Source organism: Osmerus mordax, chromosome 7 (genome assembly GCF_038355195.1).
Source record: "Osmerus mordax isolate fOsmMor3 chromosome 7, fOsmMor3.pri, whole genome shotgun sequence".
In the NCBI taxonomy this organism is placed as follows: Eukaryota; Metazoa; Chordata; class Actinopteri; order Osmeriformes; family Osmeridae; genus Osmerus; species Osmerus mordax.
The window spans coordinates 12,773,157-12,791,518 of record NC_090056.1 but is presented as its reverse complement, the minus strand read 5'-3'; the positions used below and the strand labels follow the sequence as shown (position 1 = coordinate 12,791,518).

At 46.6% G+C, this 18,362-nt stretch overlaps 1 protein-coding gene across 1 annotated transcript; it reads right to left on the bottom strand.

Moving 5' to 3' along the window:
- Positions 1-1,143: 1,143 nt before the first annotated feature.
- ccdc187 (coiled-coil domain containing 187) lies at positions 1,144-16,824 on the bottom strand. The gene is made up of 12 exons (XM_067240329.1): positions 16,191-16,824; positions 15,654-15,775; positions 10,300-10,362; positions 10,051-10,189; positions 9,641-9,734; positions 6,658-6,736; positions 3,708-3,823; positions 3,443-3,520; positions 3,199-3,333; positions 2,999-3,087; positions 2,783-2,883; positions 1,144-2,697 (listed from the first exon to the last, which is right to left on the bottom strand). Exons 2-12 carry the CDS (start codon positions 15,700-15,702, stop codon positions 2,543-2,545), a joined length of 1,098 nt encoding a protein of 365 aa, XP_067096430.1. The 5' UTR covers positions 15,703-15,775; positions 16,191-16,824; the 3' UTR covers positions 1,144-2,542.
- Positions 16,825-18,362: the final 1,538 nt, after the last annotated feature.

Here is an 18,362-nt window from a genome sequence, read left to right as displayed (position 1 = left end):
GTGTCACTAGTGACATTTGTGTTATGAAGTGCGAGGGAGGGCTGGGCCTTCTCTGTACAGTCAAGTAAAGGTGGGAGTTCAAACCACAGCCAGTCATTGAGTGTTCACATCTGCGCTCTTAGCCCCCATGCCTCCCACGCGGGGTTCTACGTCAGGCAGCCTTTCTTGCCCTTTCCTGTAAAGGGTTTGACATGCTTTTTTAGTGAATGAAAATGTGTCACTGTACAAGAAGCAGTCAGGTAAAAAAGGACATAAGGACACTTTTGAAAAGAGCTATTCGAATCATTAGGCCTACTTTTATTTATTTTTTGGAAACTCAACCTTAGACAGTATGTGTGATTTGTATTTTTTTTTTTACAGATTTAAAGTCCACATAATCCTCATTTATTTCCATAATATAATGTAGACATGCCCTTCAAGCAAATGCAGCAGTGTAACTGACACTGCATAATAATAGGAAGGGAGGACTTTCCTGTGGGCCTCTTGTTATAATAGGGTTTCCCCAGTTACTATAAATGTCATGAGAAAGGTCAGATTGCTTTTGTCATGTGTTATTGCAACAGAACTTAATATAACACGCCTAATACAATCAAAGACTTGATATGATCAAGGACAACGTTTTCTTTTTCACAATCACTTTGTAGTTTCAGCGTGTTCCTTGTTCAGTCTTGTTATATCATATGTCCATTTGGAAAGACTGATTACATAGTATGCCAGCTCTGTGATTAAATGTCAAAACCTGTAATGCCTCAATGTTTCTTGTTATCGGGTATTGAAGAAACTTCTTACATTCCTGTGTGGATGTGTCATACCAAAGACAGGGTGAAGGAAGAACATGACTCATATGACGGGGTTTGTTTTTGGAGTTACCAGGTATATATGTAAGCACTTTTAATGTTATATATGTTAGGACTTAAGATCTTAATTAGCCTTCAACAGGTAGAGGAGGAACTTTGAGTAGAGTTTAACAGCTACACTTCAATACTCTAGAATAGCAATGGATCATTGAGTAGGTTCAAAAGACTGATTGAGGTCACAAAATGGAAACGTTTACGTAGTGTTGTAACGTGAATGAATCATGAGTCCAAAGTGCTGATGAGTCATACATGTCATGAGTAATACAGTAGCCCAGCCCTGAAACTGCAGATTTGAGGTAACTGTTAGATACAGGTCTCTATGGATCAAGAATAGATGGGTTATTAAACAATGGTGTGTATACAGTCATATGTATATCTAGAAATACTTATTGATCATTGTTACTATTTATTTTTTCATATTTTGAGTGTGTATGTTTTAGGCAATGCAATTTAAAGTTTTGATATTAGTAAATAAAAAAGTATATTTTCTTGTTTTCCAGTCTTTCATTTATCAACCCTTTTATATCAATTGAGACAAAAACTGTAACGATCTACACATGCTATTGGATTCCTAGAGAAATTATGGAGAAATATTGTATAAGATGTGATCAACCTCAACTACCAAAATGTAGAGATCTTGATGGAGACAAGGGTTTCAAAAGTGTTTCTTTATTCTCAGGGGATAAACAACTCACAGAAGTTTTATAAGATAAAAAAAAAAGAAAAAAAAACTTGAGAGAAATGCAAAAAATATGGTCAAATTCAACATGCTGTTGAATATGAAATAAATGTTATCCAGTTAAATTAACCGAATATGAAATATATTACAAATTGTGTATTTATATGTGTGGGTGCTTCAACAGTCATGCACTGAACGATAATAAAGCTCTATTAAACTTAAAGCCTTAATTGTAATGACTATAATTTTTGTATGCAGGGATTCAAAAGTTGACAAGAAAGATTCACTTGATGTCTGTCTGGCACTCAATATCTCAAGCAGTAACTAAAGTTGTAGGTCACGCAAAACAGTTACTAGTGAGCTGTAAGTGATTCATGTTAGTGTACTTACGTGATGAGAGTTGTGGAAACTACAGTTTCTAGAAGCATACAAGAATATTTACAGTCCGAGTCACTATTTATAATTACAGCACATCTTATCACATACGAAAGTGAAAGACGGGCCTGTTTTATTTGTCACTTCAGTGAAGTGAATCTCTACGATAGCATGCATGGGTATTATATGACATGGTTAGTACACTGGATGCCTGTCTGTCTGCACTGTAAAGACCTATCAGCTGGAGTGCTTAGATGCATGCTGTGCTGCCAAGAGTGAAGCAGAGTATCTCCCATCATGTCTCCCAAACAACAAATAAAAGTAATTAACACAATTGGTAGTGTTTGACATCAATGTTCTCTCACAACCACTGAAGATCCATGGTCTGTTCAACTGTCATTGTTCCCTTTTGAACACTACTGGGTTAGGAACCCTAACCAGAGCTCCAGTACATGCTATGATTTGTAAACCAATAAATCAATTTTACAGTCCATTTAAAGTGCTACTTGGGACATCTAAGTGAGATAGGTCTTCAGCAGAGAAAGTCTAACTGCCGCCTGTCAGAGCAGTGGACTGACTGTTTAGTTGAGCTTTTCTCTAAAGATGATCATTGTGCTTCGAGGATCTCCTGTCACTGCTGCTTGCAGTTCTTCTTTTCTTTGGGTTTAATGCATCCTGATTTGTCACTGTGCCGCTTGGTGGGTGGGATGAAGGCAGGCTCCTCCAGGAAGTCGTGTCGGCCGAGGGTCGAGTGAGGGACGGGAGGTGACTGACAGGCTGGGGAGCCTATTGATAGATAGGTTCCTGGTTTTAATGAGCTCTGTACAGAAACATGCATGTCTGGCTCTATGACAGGCTAATATGCTGCTACCTGACATGGTCTGTCCCACTCGGAGGCTGTCCTTGCTCTGCCTCCTGGCCTTGAAGGTCGGGTCCAGTTCCTCAGCAATATTTCGGATTGGAAAGGCTTGTCTACGAAAACATAAAGTAGTTTAAAATAAAACATTATAATGCCCCATTGCAATGCTAAAATAGCTGTCTAACTTGTAGCCCATCTGGCCATCCATGAGCGTCAGCAGAGACTTACAGGCTGGTAGAGGTGGGGCTGGGAGGCTGCTGGTCTGGGGAGTAGTCCTCACTGGGAGAAGGAAGACCCTCAGAGTCCAGTCTCTCTCTCTGGAGGGATGGTATCAGTCAACACAAACACTCTAGCCACAACTACTGGACAAGGATGAAGTGGAAATGACAACAAATGGTTGTTAATATGTTCAACTTCCAGGCTGGTACCTGTCTCTCCCTGGGTGGTCTCCTGTCCTGGGGGTGGGATGTTTCTCTGGGATCACGCCATGACTCCAGGACATCCAGCTCACGCGACTGGCGCTTAGATTTCATTTCCTGCTTCTGCATGAAGCGGGCAATTTCCTGGAAGACAGGCAACAAAGGTTGGGAGTTTTTTCCTCGTTTCCTTTAAAGAAGGATTGAGCAACTGACTGAGATGGTAATATAATGGCTCACTATCTTGTTTTCATACCTCATCCTGAGCCACTTGTGCAACTCTGAAGTCTCCTTCTGGGTAAGAGTTAAGTGGAGAGGGTGTAGGCTGGGGACTCTGAATGAACAAGTCCAGTTAATGTAGCCAGACTAACAACATTTTCAATAATGTTTATTAGAATTAGTTTAAGTAAGTTGAATTGACATTGTGCCTTCCATCCTCCAGGGGAACGGCCTGATGGTGCATAGTGAGGAGTGAGTGAGGTAGCAGTGAGGAGGTAGCAGTGTTTGTGTGTTTCCCTCACCCTCCGGAGGAGTCTCTCCTCCTCTTCCTGCAGCCTGCGGGCCAGCTCCTCATCCAACAGCACCTGCTGCAGCTCCCCCATATCCAGGCACGCCCCCTCAGGCTTCAGCCCCGCCCCTGTGGGGATCAAGGTAGAATGAGACCCCATAAGGTAATATGGGATCTGATGAGCGTGGTTTGAAGTGATTCATTATCAGTTGTGTGATTTTGAAGCCAGGGGCTTTCCTGAACACAGCGCATGACCAAGAAAAGTTCTGGCCCCAGTAATACTATGATGAGGCTATGTATGACATACCCTTATGGACAGGTTGACTTTGCTCAAAAGAAACAAATCAAGACAATTTAAGATGGAATTACATGTAGATAAAAGAATATGAAGATAACAAAGAAAACAGTTGATAGGACACCTGCTACTTTCTAAAGAAACGAAAGGCATAGAAGATAAGGATGATGAATTTGAAACCCCTCATTTCAACAATTTCAACATCTGTGTAAAAATGTTAAATAAATAAAAAAGACCACAGGAGAAAAATACCCTTTCGGAGTCCCCTAAACAGAAAGCCAGATGAGATCTGAAGATTCTCCAGAGTTGATTGAGGGAAGATGAGAGGAGCAGACGTACACACAGAGAGAGAGAGAGGTGGAGGACGACAGCTTGGGCAGCTGCTGCTCCCACCCTGCAGGTCTGAGATGCTGCCGCTAGGGGGCGTTACCTGCTCCTCCTCGCCTGGCCCTAGCCCTGGTTGAGGCGCCTCGGCTGCAGAAGCTTTGGCTGCGCTGCGCGAGGCTCCGTGGCCTCTCCTCCCTCCTCTCCTGCTCCTCCTCTGAGCAGTACGCCGCCTCCTCCTCCTCCTTGTGCCCATGCCAGCGTTCACTCACACTTCTCCTGACTCTGTGCTCGTTCAGGGTCCGCCTGCCCTGCGGCCTCTCCTCTGGCCTCCCTGAGCGGGCCCCGTCTCTCCTCCTCCTCTGGCTTCCGCTTCTCTCTCTGATCCCGCCGCGACTCTGCTCTTCCTCCCAGAACTCTGGCCCACAATGCTCCTCTCTCAGAGTGTCGTCATGGTCCCTGGAAGGGTCTCCTCCAGAACCTCTGTCTCTCTCCCCCCTGTGTGGCGGTTTTCTCCTTTCCCTTCCATCACCATGGTAACTGCGCCTGCTGGGTGTGGCCCTCTGGAAAGCCCTCTGTTGTGATTGGGTGTCACTATATGAGACATCACTCCCATCCAGCACCAGGTTGTCCCTTGCCTGACCTCTGACCTGCAGTGACCCACTCTGGAATCTTACAGCAACGCCCCTCTCTCTCAGGACCTGTCCGAGCATCTCCCACACTCGGCTGCTGCGGTCGCCGTGGTAACTGTGGCAGCGCTTAGACTGATCCTGAAAGTGGACATGTCTGTCTGATCCCTCTCTGTAGGTCCAGCTCCTCCCTCGGTCTCTCTCCCTTTCAATGCCTCCATCCATGTCTCTGAGACTGCCTCCATCTCTGACTTCATCAGTGTCTCTGGCCTCATCTCCGTTCAGTCTCCTGGCCAAGTCACCGCTATGACGGGACCGCTCTCTCAACCCGTGTGACTCCCTGTCGTAACTGCTGCGGCTGTCACCGGCCTCATTCTCCCTCCTGTGACCCCGTCCCCCCTGACTCTCTCCCGTCTCCTCTACATCCCTCCTACCCCCTTCCTGACCCCCCCTGACCCCCTCCCAGTCCTCCCAGTCCCCCCGCTTCTCTCTGAAGCTGCCCTGCAGACCCCTGCAGTCCCTCTGCCCTGGGTCGTGCAGAAGATCCTGGTGGGCACTGCTGGCAGTGTTGAGACGTTTCTCCGGTCTGAGGGCTTTGGAGGCGAGTTGTGCAGGGATAACCGTGTCTGGGTCCTCAGAGTCCGTCAGATCACTCAGGTAGCCGGGCTCTCTCAGGTCATTCCTGATTCGCCTAAACGAGGCCATGCGTCCATTGTTTGACCTGAATATTCGGTTGTTCTGGGCCTCTGGTGGTCTGGGCGAGTCAGCCCAAAGCTCAGTAGAGTCTGAGTGTGTGTGAGAGGTAGAAGACTGCCACCTGCTGGCGGAGGGCGGCTGGTGCTGCCCTGTGCGGGGCGGGCTGGAGAGGGGGCGCTGGCGAGGGGGCGCTGAGGCAGGATCGCTGGCACTCTCTTTAGTTAAGCCACACATGCAAACACAAAAGCAGGGAGGCTTGATGAGGGAGTTAGTGTTTTACAAAGACCAAGTGCAGTATTTGCTGGCTGATAGGCAGTAACACATGGCATTCATGTTAGTGGGTGGGCATGGGTCAACACACACACACAAACACGTTCAGTAACATACATGCTTGGGGAGGAAACACAGCAAGCACTGAGCCAAGGCGCTATGCCTGACTGAACACAGGGCATACAGCTGTGACAGCAAGGCTGCCTGAGGGCTGTGTGGAAACAGGGAAAGCACGCGAAGCTGCACAGAATCAAGACACTCATGCAAAGTGAGACAGGAGCCCAGCAAGCGTTAAGGTTTCGTCTGTCTAGCACCAACGTGCTACAGCGTCACATAGACCAGCTTGTCCTCTGAAATATTAGCGTCGAAGGAAAAGATACCCAGGAGATTGAAGAGATAGAACTTCTTTGGCAGGTTCACCATTGACTTTGGATGCACACTCCATTCTTTAAGGCTGATTTAGTGCTGTCAAGATGGAATTTTTCTAAAAAGGTACACTCCACATGTTTAGTTCTGCTGATCATGAAAGACAAATAGACACCAGAAAAAGTCCCACAACCATTTAGGGGGATCCCAGATCGTAAAACCATGAAGATTAGAAAAGCTAATGACAGTGAGTGCAACACAATCAATCATCAACAAATGCAAAAAGCTTCTACAACATACAGGAATCACTAAATAAATGACAATTTTGTTAGAGTTATATGGACACAACAGAAAGGATAAATGATTTGTGTGTGTCGTTTTACCTTCACTAAAGCTCTCCTGCACACTGCTCCTTTGCCTCACTCTTTGCTCCTCCTCTTCCTGGATCCGTTTAGCTATTTCCTGTAGGAAAAAGACAAATATTTAAATGGAGACAGTATTATAGCATGCATTTCCATGCTACATCTGTGCCATGCATGAGTTGGAGTGCAATATGGAGTACCAATTTAGACCACAAGGTGTCAGTATCAGACTAACCATGATCCAACAAAGTAGTTAAACGCCACAAAAACATGGAGAAAACAAAGAATGATACAACAGTGAAACCACAGATAACTGGCTTGTCTCTGTTCTATACATCAGTGGCTAGATTTTCTGGAAGGTTTGGGAGTGTCAGCCATGCTAAACGTAAAGGCTCGCTGCAGCATTTGTCACTACAAACACCACACCATTGATCATGGTTAACTATATTACCATGACATACCTCAGTAGTTCAACCAGGACGAGATCAAGACGACAACCTTTTAAACTTCTAAAATCAATTGACATGTAAAGGTGTTTGAAGAGGCAGCATTGGTGGGCATGCAGTATTGTGTGTGTGTGTGGGCAGCATGAGGGGGCATGCAGTATTGTGTGTGTGTGTGTGTGTGGGCAGCATGAGGGGGCATGCAGTGTTGTGTGTGTGTGTGGGCAGAATCACGCTGGGTGAGTTACAGTTACAGTGGCTTTGTGGGGAGCTCTGGCTGGCCCACAGTAGCAGCACAAAGCCTGCTCCAGGTGGCCGAGCTGGGCTGGTTATTTCAGGCAGGCCTCGGGCTGACTCAATGGAAACTAAGGGGCCATGTAGGCCAGGGGCGGAGGGAGAGAGGGCGGGAGGGAGAGAGGGAAGGCGGGAGGGAGGGAGGAGGGAGAGAGAGAAGGCGGGAGGGAGGGAGAAACAGCCTTTCATCTCCCTACGCCTGGGCTTTGGTCTGGAAAAAGTGCTGAGCTCCTAACAGAGAGGCAGAGGACTGTGTCTCTTTGACCAACACCTTGTCATGGAGTCCTGCCAGCCCGTACCAGGACTCCCAGTCCTCCACTCGCTCCGCAATATTTCCCCAGCACACACACACACACACGCACCTATCTACTGGGTTTCATAAAAAAGTGAGTTGGTATCATAGGCAACAGCTCCCTGTAACCTTCCGCTAATCCTGATAATTACCCAACAGGCTTGGAGGGTCCTATCAGTTCAGTGATATTTCTAATGAGAGGAAGAGCACGATTTAATAAGGTCCATAAAGGCAAACACAGCTCTTCTTGCTGTTAACACAGAGTGCCTTGCTAGCTTTGCCAGCATCAGCAGACAATTAGCAGCTTGACATGGCAGGTTAGCTCCCAGAGTGCCATGGGGATCTGGCATTTAGGCAGGCACAGCCTGGCTCCTTCTGCTTCATAATTAGAGAGACAGTCTGCAGGGAGGACAATATTTAATCAACATCACAGATCAGCCAGTCTGCTAGAAAGGTGAGTTTGCTGTAGAGAGGAAGCTCATCATTACATTCAACATCCCAGATGTCTTTGAAAATAGCAGGTTCATTTAGCTGAGTGTGAAGATTCTGCAGATGACAGACTATTACTGCCAATGAGGAATTAATACAAGTGTGCCGCTTAAAATTCTATTAATACACGTACTTAATCTTTTTCCACATACTGTGCTTCTCATATTCACCAGAAACACTACTGAAACACAGGTTCAACTCCCACAGCAACTCCACTGTTCCTAGACCAGTCTAGCCCCACCCTGGCCCCCACCCTAGCCCCCCCACAGGAACATGGTGAACACCCTGGGCCCCACCCTAGCCCCCCCCCACAGGAACATGGTGAACACCCTGAGCCCCACCCTAGCCCCCCCCCACAGGAACATGGTGAACACCCTGAGCCCCACCCTAGCCCCCCCCCACAGGAACATGGTGAACACCCTGAGCCCCACCCTAGCCCCCCCCCACAGGAACATGGTGAACACCCTGGCCCCCACCCTAGCCCCCCCACAGGAACATGGTGAACACCCTGAGCCCCTCCTTCACACTTCCCAAACAAGGAGCCTTTATGAAAGAGCCATACTGGGGCAGCTTCCATTAGAGGGAACATATGATCCTGGTCCACTCTTGGCCTCCTGGGAGGTTTGGCAGCAGGGTTGGCATCCTTCCCTATAGATTTATACAGAGCAGCTCAAGGACTATTTAACTTCAGTCTATTGTCTGCCTTTCTCTTGCACTCACTCACACACATACATACATACATACACAGTGTGTGTACAATGGCTAGCTTCTGTGTGCACAGTAGGGACGGCTCTGAGAGGTGATGGATGGGAAATGTCTGAGTGAGCTCCTTATTCCCAGGTCAGGACCACAGTTTATTCTGCTACTGGGAGGGAGGGGGGGGCTAAAACGATTAAGACAACCATTACTGTACAAAGAAGTTCCCTCAGAGGGAACGGCCAGCCGTTATGGTCGATGGTGAAAATAAAGAGCCTTTTCTGGTAACAACGTTTGGAGCCGTCTTAACCTTAACCCTGATGGGTGAATTGGCTCGTCCTGATTTGATATGCAGGGTTTTTCAGAGGTTAATGAGTTCTATGAGGCCCGTCTCTCCTCAAGCTAACCTTGAGTGAGGAAGGGGAGGGGGGGGCTGATGGAAGGGGTGGGGGCGGGAGGTCGGGGAGGAAGCAGGGAAAGGAAGCAGATCTGGAGTCCCATCACTGCTCGCCCGTCCTCTCGGGTCTGGACAAAGTGCTCGTACGTGGACTCCATCACCGCCCTCTGACTCTGTGCGGGGCGCTCGAGTCCCTCAACACAGCTGTGCTACTCTGCGACCTTGTTCATTATCCGTCCCCTCCTCCGTCTCCGGGGAGAGGAGGCGCGCGTCTCTTCGCGCCCAGGCGGCCACAGAGGCGCGCAGTCAGCTCAGGAGAATGTCATCAGCTCAGCGCTTGCGAGGTCATTGGTCAAACCACCGTGAGCCCCGGGGCACTGTCTGTCCTCTCACCTCGTCCTCCTGCTCCCTCCTGCGGGCCTCCTCGTCAGCACACCTCTGGATCTCCTCCTGGATCCTACGGGCGTACTCAGAGTCCTGCTCCTCACTACAGACACACACACACACACACGCACGCACAGAGGGCAATGAGATAGATACCGGAGACAGAAGAGCAAGCTGGTTTATTTACAGTAGAGTGCAGCATGCCACAACCAAGGAGCCATGAGCTCTCTCAAAGTTTACACAGCACTGGAATGTTTGTGGAGTCTGTCATGATTGTGAAAACAGACAGGGTGAAATGAATGTGTACAGGAGAGGACAGCACAGTATTTCACATGTTGGAAAGAGAGAGCTAGAGAGAGAGGAGAGAGAGAGAGGGAGAGAGAGAGGTGGAGCGTCAGCGTGTACAGTGTGTGTCTCACAGTTGTCTCGTTGCCTGGCTGAGCCGGGCTCTCCGCTGAGCTCCCTGCTCCTCCTCCTCGTCCTGGAGTCTCTTAGCGATGCGGATGTCATTCTGCACCAGCTGGTTCTTCTGGATGTTGGTGGTGTAGTATTGCTCAACTGGGACAGAGGACGGGAGCGGATCAGACAGGACGTGGCATGGACTCGCGTAGAAGGACCGCGTGTCAGGACCCGGGGGGGGGGGGGGGGTCATGTGACCCCGTACTTACTCTCCTGCTCCTGCAAGTTGTGTGCCAAGGCGCCGTCCTCCAGCACTGCAAAACACTGGCACACTGAAGGACGAGGAGGAACAGGGGGAATGAACTGTCAGAGACACACCCAGATACACACGCCCAGTAATATGCAGTTGTCATTGTTTGACTTGACAACAGAAAAGGGATGACTAATCGGAGCATGTTCAGTGATTGGCCTGAGCCCATGTTACCCTGACTAAGAAGAGATGAGGCTAGGGATGGGCAGAGCTGAAAGCACATTGGCGTGGGCACAGGGCAGACCGCCCATGCTTTTGGCAGGGCACTGAGCTCTCCCTAAGAACAGAATAATGTAGAGCCATGGCACGTGGTGGGAGAGGTAGAAGAGTTCAGACTGACACACAGGCAGGCATGCACACACACACACACACACACACTAAGCTCTATATTTGATTTAACAATTTCAACAACGGCGAATTATCCATAAACTAGAACCACATCTGAGCAGGGTGGAAGCTGTTGCAGCCATCCCGCCAGTTTGGGTACATCTATTACTGTCATTCCTGCCCAGAGTCTGAGCTCCATGTCTGGAGGGCAAAGGGTTAGTCTCAGTGGACCAGCCAGTCTGTAATTGCGACAGCAGCTGCAGTCTGGAGAGCAGACATCAATGTGTGTGTGAGGGTATACTTATATGTGCATTATGTGTGTGTGTGTGTGTGTCTTGACAGAAAGCTGGGCCCCATTGGGCCTCTACTGTCCCTTCTCCACTGCAGGACTAGCCACATACTGTACTGCTCCACAATCAGGTCAATCTCCTTTCACAGCCAAATAAACAAGCAGAGGGTGGATCTCAATAACTACCTAAGACACACTGTCACATGCAGAGTGGAGTAAAAGGTTGAAGATAAGCAGTCCGAGGGTCTATCCTTAATGCCTGTCTCTCGGTCTGCCAGGGGCCCCAGGCCTTCCCACAGGAGCCTCTACACATCAGTGACCCCTGCCCCCTCATATCAATCACCCCTGGGGCAGGGTCCTACTCTAGCCCCCAGAGGCATCTCCCCTGGCCCAGAGACTGACATTCACCACCCCTTGACCACCTGCTGAAAAGGGTAATATCCACTATCATTTTACACACCCCTACCCTCCCCCAGCCAGCCCTACAGTGTTTAGAGACAGGGAGAGCGGAGAGAGAAAGATACAAAGAGGGGAGACACAGAGAGGGAGGGAGGCTGATACAGATACAGAGATTAAAGAGAAAGTGAGACTGTGTAAAAGTGTTCCCAGATGTGCAGAGGAGCCTCTGTTAAGCATAGGAACACTGGCTGACCATCAAGCTGAGAGGATTGTTTTAAGTTCTAGAAAGGGATCATGTTTGAATCTGAAGGTGGAGACCACAGTATTCCTCCAATCTTTGATCTGCTCCTCTATCTTAACAGTCCCTAAGTGGCTGGCTTGTTTTGCTATTCTAAAGTGTTTAGAGAAGCCCAAACTGCCTGGATGCCTGTGGGGTGCTCAATGTGTGTGTGAGTGAGTGTGTCTGTTTAAATAAACTCAGAGACTAATGTAGCCAAGTCACTGGAAAATATAAATATTGTTTGTTTGACAGACATATGGCATCACTGTAGCTGGTCCTTCACTATCTTCTCTCCTCAGACAGAAAGAACAACAATTCCATATCAAGGCTGTTACTTAAATGTTTTCAAATTGCTACATGATTTAAGTTCTTAATAGCAATGTAAAGAAAATAAGGGCTAAAACATGCAGCAAGTGATGCTAGTTTGCAAGGCACTACTGCAGTCAGGAGCCAAACCTGACAAACAGCAGGCTTCTTTCTAATCCCTCCGCTGAATCCACCGGGCCTGGCCTGACCAGGCTGTGTGCTGGAGGAAACACTCTCCTCTGACTAGAAACAACTCCCTCTTATTAGCTTCCACTCCAAAGGCCCTCTTTAGACAGTTTGAAAGACTAACAGGTTTGTGTTTACACCCCTGAGACACAAGCAGGGAGATGTCAGCCTTCCCTACCCGCACTATATCTTACCCTAACAATGCCCTTCCATGTTGGGTTTACACAGGCAGGCGCAGGTCACAGAGCCAGTCAAACTGAGGACGGCTCTTCATTGTCTTCTCTGGTAAATAAGGAAGGGAGGGAGTCCCTCCAAAGCCCTGGGGCAAAACCAAGTGACTCAAGTGTGTCTGCAAGAAAACTATTTTGTTTCGTTTTGTCTGTGATGAGAAGTTTGTCTCCAGTAGGAGCTCCATCGAGTAAGGCCAAACTCACAGTAGACTTTACTCATTACCACTAAGCCACAATTTCAATTCATTTTTCCTTCACAGAAGGATGAGCTGCAGTTTTACGAGTGTGAGGCTTCAAAGCCAGGTTAACCCTTGCTAAGGCAGAAACATAAACACTAACACCTGTCATGTGCCTCTAACTGGATAAGCCACCTGCCCCTGAGTGACCAGTCTGCCTGTACTGGGGACTGGGATTAGGCCCTAATCTGACAGCAGAGATCTGGGAACAGGATGACACGCAAGGCCTCGTCTCCATTCACCCCGCCTCAGAGCTGGATGGCCCAGGCGAGGAGGGTGAGCACTGAGCAGTAATGAGTGGGAGTGGCTGTATGGACGGGTGTGTCTGCATTGTGGATTTACTTGTTTTCAGGAACTCAAATTACCCTCTCAGGGGAGAGTAGACAAGGTTCAAAGCCAGTGGGTATGGTTTTAGTGAGTTTAAAACAGATTTCCTATCGCAGAGGCAGAGGCCGTCTGAGGCATTTTGGGCTCACAGCAAAAACAAAAGCTCCGTCTCTGCATGCTTGCAGGATCTGAGAGGGTATCCTAAGCCTCTTGACAAACTACTTGGCCATTGACTACCCCCTGTCTTGGTTGTCGAGTAAAAGGGTATAGAGGAAATGTTCTAGCTGAAAACAACAGCTCGTAGTGGCAGATGATTACTTAAGGCCGAATTACACTACTCCGACTCCATTACGGACAGACGGAGTCGGACGGATTCATTGAATTTATAGTACTCCGAAGGCTGTGGGTGCTGAAAACAATTCACCGCCAGAAAAGTAGGTGGAGCAAAGCCTGCCACATGACGTCTTTGTGTGTGGAACCCATTGCGTACCAATCACAGCCAAGGGGTATCTGTAAAATTACAGACTAGCGGACGGATAGTCAGGAAAATCAGGAGGTGCACGTAGAGCTCTCCGAGGGGCTCGGAGAGGGTGTTCCAGATCGGAGAGGGCAGTCCCTGTGTCCGTCTCCATGATAACGGAGTAGTATAATTCGGCCTTTAGAGTACCGGTAGTGGTGGGTGGGATTACAGTATTGGGATTAATAAAGATAGGGAGACATAGAAGGACATTATGGTGAATAGCATGATGGATGATGGAGAAAATTAATCAATTGGTTTCATGTGGAGACTCTCTGGGGGGGCTAAACTAGGTCAAAGTGCAGATTGGAGAGCTGGAAGGGGTATCATGACCTCCAGAGGCCAGACCATAAGAAACTTTCCCTCTCATGAATCTTCCTCCACTGGGACTGGAGGGTCACCAATCCCCAAAGTTTTTCCTGATCAGGCGTGGTCAGGAGCAAATCTCCTGGCTATCACTACTATGAAAATGAGTGGAAAGTGAATGCAAATGCATCAAAGCCTCCACTGGTGAGATAAACTCACTCTCCCTCTTATCCAAGTCTGCTTCAAAGCAACAGAGGCAGTAGCAATGTGTATGAGGCTGGCAGACAAAGAAGCTGTAGGAAGGAGAGTGGGAGAAAGTGACAAGGGTTCTATTTTAGGCTAAAATCCCTACCAGCCACCCACGCACCCTCCCTCCTCCCTGGTCTGGTCTGTACTGCCGTTTCTTACTCCTAACCACCTTACCACAAAGTCTTTCCCCACCCTTCTTCTCCTTTCTGTGCAATTTTAAGAGTTTTTTAAATGACAGGAGCCACAAGCTCATGGGTTGGACAAAGACATCATGGATAGCCAGGAAAGTAGGAGTAAGAGAGGAAGTTGAAGGGCAGTGGGACTCTCTGGGTCACTGTGATAGAGTGACTGGGAGGGGGAGGAGAGGGGGAAGAGGGGCATACCGTAGGGAACTGCATTCCCCTCGGCGAGTCTATATCAGGAAAGCAGCCAGAGGAAGAAAAAAAACAGGAACAGATAAGGGGGAGTGAAAACAAAGCCTGTTGACTTGGCTGAGACTTAAGGATGGGGAAGCTGTAATTGGGCCAGAAGTACAGATGTGGGAATCACTGTACTTCAGGAAATTGAATCATAAATGGGTCTAGTTAGATATATTAGATAAATAACTTGACTGTTTTTCTTTTTGGTTTGGGTAAACCAAAAAGAAAAGATAAGTATAACTAACAATAAATCGTGAGGAAAAAGAGACTGATCAGACATATTATAGAAGGCTGACGTTGTTTAATTAGGCAGTCTACAACTGTCCAACGTAGTCTAATACACGCTTTGTCTGCTGAATGTGCCCTGTTTAATGAACCTTGAAAATGCTATCTACCACAGTGTGTCCTTTGTCTAGAAAAACAAAAGTGTAAAGGAAAATTATCTCCTAGTGAATTTCTGTCTTGCTCATTAGTAGCCTAAGCTTTTTATGCAGAGGTACCAGCTAAACCACCAAACACACACTGTGACCTACAAACTCAATTCATTCCTTCCAGCCTGGTGTATTGTGATGTCTAGGAGACACCATATTTTCCCCTCACACAGTAATTACTGTGTAAATCTGGAATGTCCATCAAATTCCTTGCCGTTATCAGCAGCATGCAGGACACACACACCAGCCAGCCAGCCTTGGTCTTGGCATGACTAGTCTGACTGCACTATTCTGACCTGTCTGTACAGCAACACAGATATCTGTCTGTCTGCGGTAATCTATATTAATGTTGTGTTAAGGAATCACAAGTACCCCTTATCCCTGTTGGAAAAAAATCCCTGGTAGGGAACAGAAGGACAGGAAGACAAGTAATGCTCTGTGGCAAACCTGCACCTTTTTAGACAAAGCAAATAACTGAGCTCCATAGAGGGGGGGGGGCAAAGAGTCAAATATACTGTTGCATGAGGAGGCCGTCAAGAGAAAGGTTTGCTTAACGTTAGAGCCAGCACTACCCACATGACTATGATTACACTACTACTAGTAACGGGTGGTATAGCCACTAGCCAGCTTACTATGGTATGGTTAAATTATATGGCTCAATTGAGCAATAATGAGTTACACATTATAAAGAGTGAAATGTATAAGACAACGCACATTCTGTCTGTTTAACAAGAAGAACAAGAAACCTGTCAAGTCTGAAATATATACCATGGGTATACTTGTTTAGAGAATTAAGAGTGTGTAGGTATACCTTCCTGTACAGGAGGCAGGTGGGACTGATCGATCTCCAGCTCTGTCATGGCTGTTCCTGGGGTCACAGCCTCATGATACACAGTCTTCCGGAGCACGCTCAACACAGTCACTGTAGGCACACTTACAGAAAATAATGAAATTACAGTAACAGTTACTTTGTTTTTTACTCTGAATGTCATTTAAACATGTTGTTTTCTCTCCTGGTCACTATATGAAGGGACAGGGTCAATTTAAGGTTATTATAAAAGATTGTTGTAAATGATTGCTTACTTGTAGGTAGGACTATCTCCAAAACTATCTTCAGCATGACAGGGAAATGGTTACGGTAGCTTAGCTATCACCACTGGAAAATTATGTTGCCAACGCCTCATGCAAAACATTTAGATGTGCTAAAATGTCGAAAAGCTACGTGTGTAGTCAAGGCTAATTCCTTAGGCTAACTAAAGCTTTTGTTTAAAAACCTTATTTTTATTAGTCAAGTTCATGGAATATAGACTGCGGTTTCAAAACGTAGTTTACTAGATTAGTCACCTACCTGTTGTACGCTGCAGTGTTGTTTGTTGATGCACATGAGCAAACAAGACAGTAAAGTGTCAACTTGCGTTGTCTGTTCTTTTTACATCGCCTTATCCAGTCAGGTATTTAATACTACTAGTATTCATCATAGTTCGACACACGAAGATAACAAAAAAGTCCGATTCAATCCGTTTCGACTAAGACCTAAAACTATCTCAGTTCATCAAAGAGACAAAGCATAAGGCAAAGCTACGGAGTGTAGGGTAACCCAGCGCGGACAAACTTCTCACTCGTCTAGTGAAGCTTCCACAAATGTTTCTGGATCGTACCTCAGTTATCAGCAGTGCGCCGTCGATTGGACGTGGACACAAATTCAAGCCACAGTTGCTCTTTTGTTACATAGACAATTGTGTTAAGTAGACAATTATTAACATTTATTGGGTCTGGCAAAGGCCACGGAAGGGAACGACCTACCAATAGAAGTTCGCAGGACCCGAGGAAAACGTCTGTTGCAGGAATATGGGACAGTGACAGCACTAACAAACCACTATGCCACATTCATCCTCTCTGAACATCATCCTCTCCATAGACCCTGAGTTGATCAACTGTGAAAGTACTTTGGGGGAATCAAACCCCTTATCTGTCACTGTGGTGGTGACTGAACCCCTGCTTGTCCACACGTCTATCACTGAATAAAGAGGAAGCTGTTGGGGTCATGAGTGTGTGATACCTGGGAAGAGGTGTAGCTAAGTGACAGTTCCGTGCAGTGTGGATCCAAACAAGGGGCGTAAGTTTGTTTTCAAATCTGGATGGGGAAGCTTTTTTTTATGAGGATGCAGCCATTAATATTAATTTCTTCATAAAAAATGGGGGGGACGGTTTGCTTTTTTCATGTATAATGAAACCTATGCCCCTGGACCAAACCACTACACTTGCACAAAGGACAAGTTTACCAAAGCACATTCATTCCCAGTAATTTTCTGCCATCTGCTGGTCTCTGTAGGCAAAGCTTGGTATTGGGTAATCGTGAGATGAACCTGGGAGACTGAATTGGTTAACCTGTGAAAATCCAAATTAATCACAAATAATAGGGGATTTGCATCTTGTGATATTTTAAGTAGGCCTTAGAGATAAACCAGAACAACACTAAGAAGAAAACTGGAAGTGTTAAGGAAGTCATTAACATCTCTCTTCCCCCTCCTGCTGTGCAGTTTTATATTTAGTTACCACCAACTTTAGACTATTTTTGGTCAATAAATGGGTTATATTCTTTTGTTAAAATCCTGTTCTCATATTTCTCACTTATTCAAATTTATATCTCAGCTAATTGTTGCTCCACCTAAAACTAAGCTTTCTCTGGTTCAGGTGCTTGAACCAGGGAACTATCGTCTCAGCACATGGTGGAGTTCTGGCCAGTTTCAAAATATTAAAATATGTTCTATAAATACCTATAAAAGATTAATGAGATGGTCCTTGTCTAATGCTATCTATAAATTCGAATGGCTTATAGTGACACACACCCACTAAACAGATTGTCTGGCCTTCCAACGATAAAGTAAATGTCACCGTCGCCTCTCTGACCCAGATTATCATACGGGAGGTAGGACACGGACGTCACAACTCCAATAAATATACAAATGAACATCCTGACGTAGGACACAGCAAAATGTTACTTTCTAATGAGCTCCCCCCACCTGTCTACGCAGCCTGCTGGCCAATAGCTAGCCCGGTCCTTCCTCTGTCTATCCTGTATGGACGTACACATAAAGCAGAGTTTATGGCAGGACTAAGGAAAAGTGAAAGCACAGATATAACATCTTGCCAGAACAAGGCCACTCAAGTGTTTGTGCATCAATCAAACTGACTCAATGACCCATGGCCAATTCTGCACTGAATTAAACAGTCTCCAAATGTCAGACGATTAAGGGATCTGGCTTTTACTGTAAAGGTGTATAGGCATATTTACATTTACATGTATTCATTTAGCAGACACTTTTATCCAAAGCGACTTACAAGAAAGAGCTTTACAAAAAGTGCATAGGTCAATGATCATAAACAACGAGCATCTTACTCCACTAAGAAAATAAAATAACCAAGGATCTCCAACCAAATGCCGACAAATGAACCAACAAGTGTGTAACTGTGCTCATCCTCTTCAGTTCATCCTTGACAGTTGCCTATCAGTGACCTG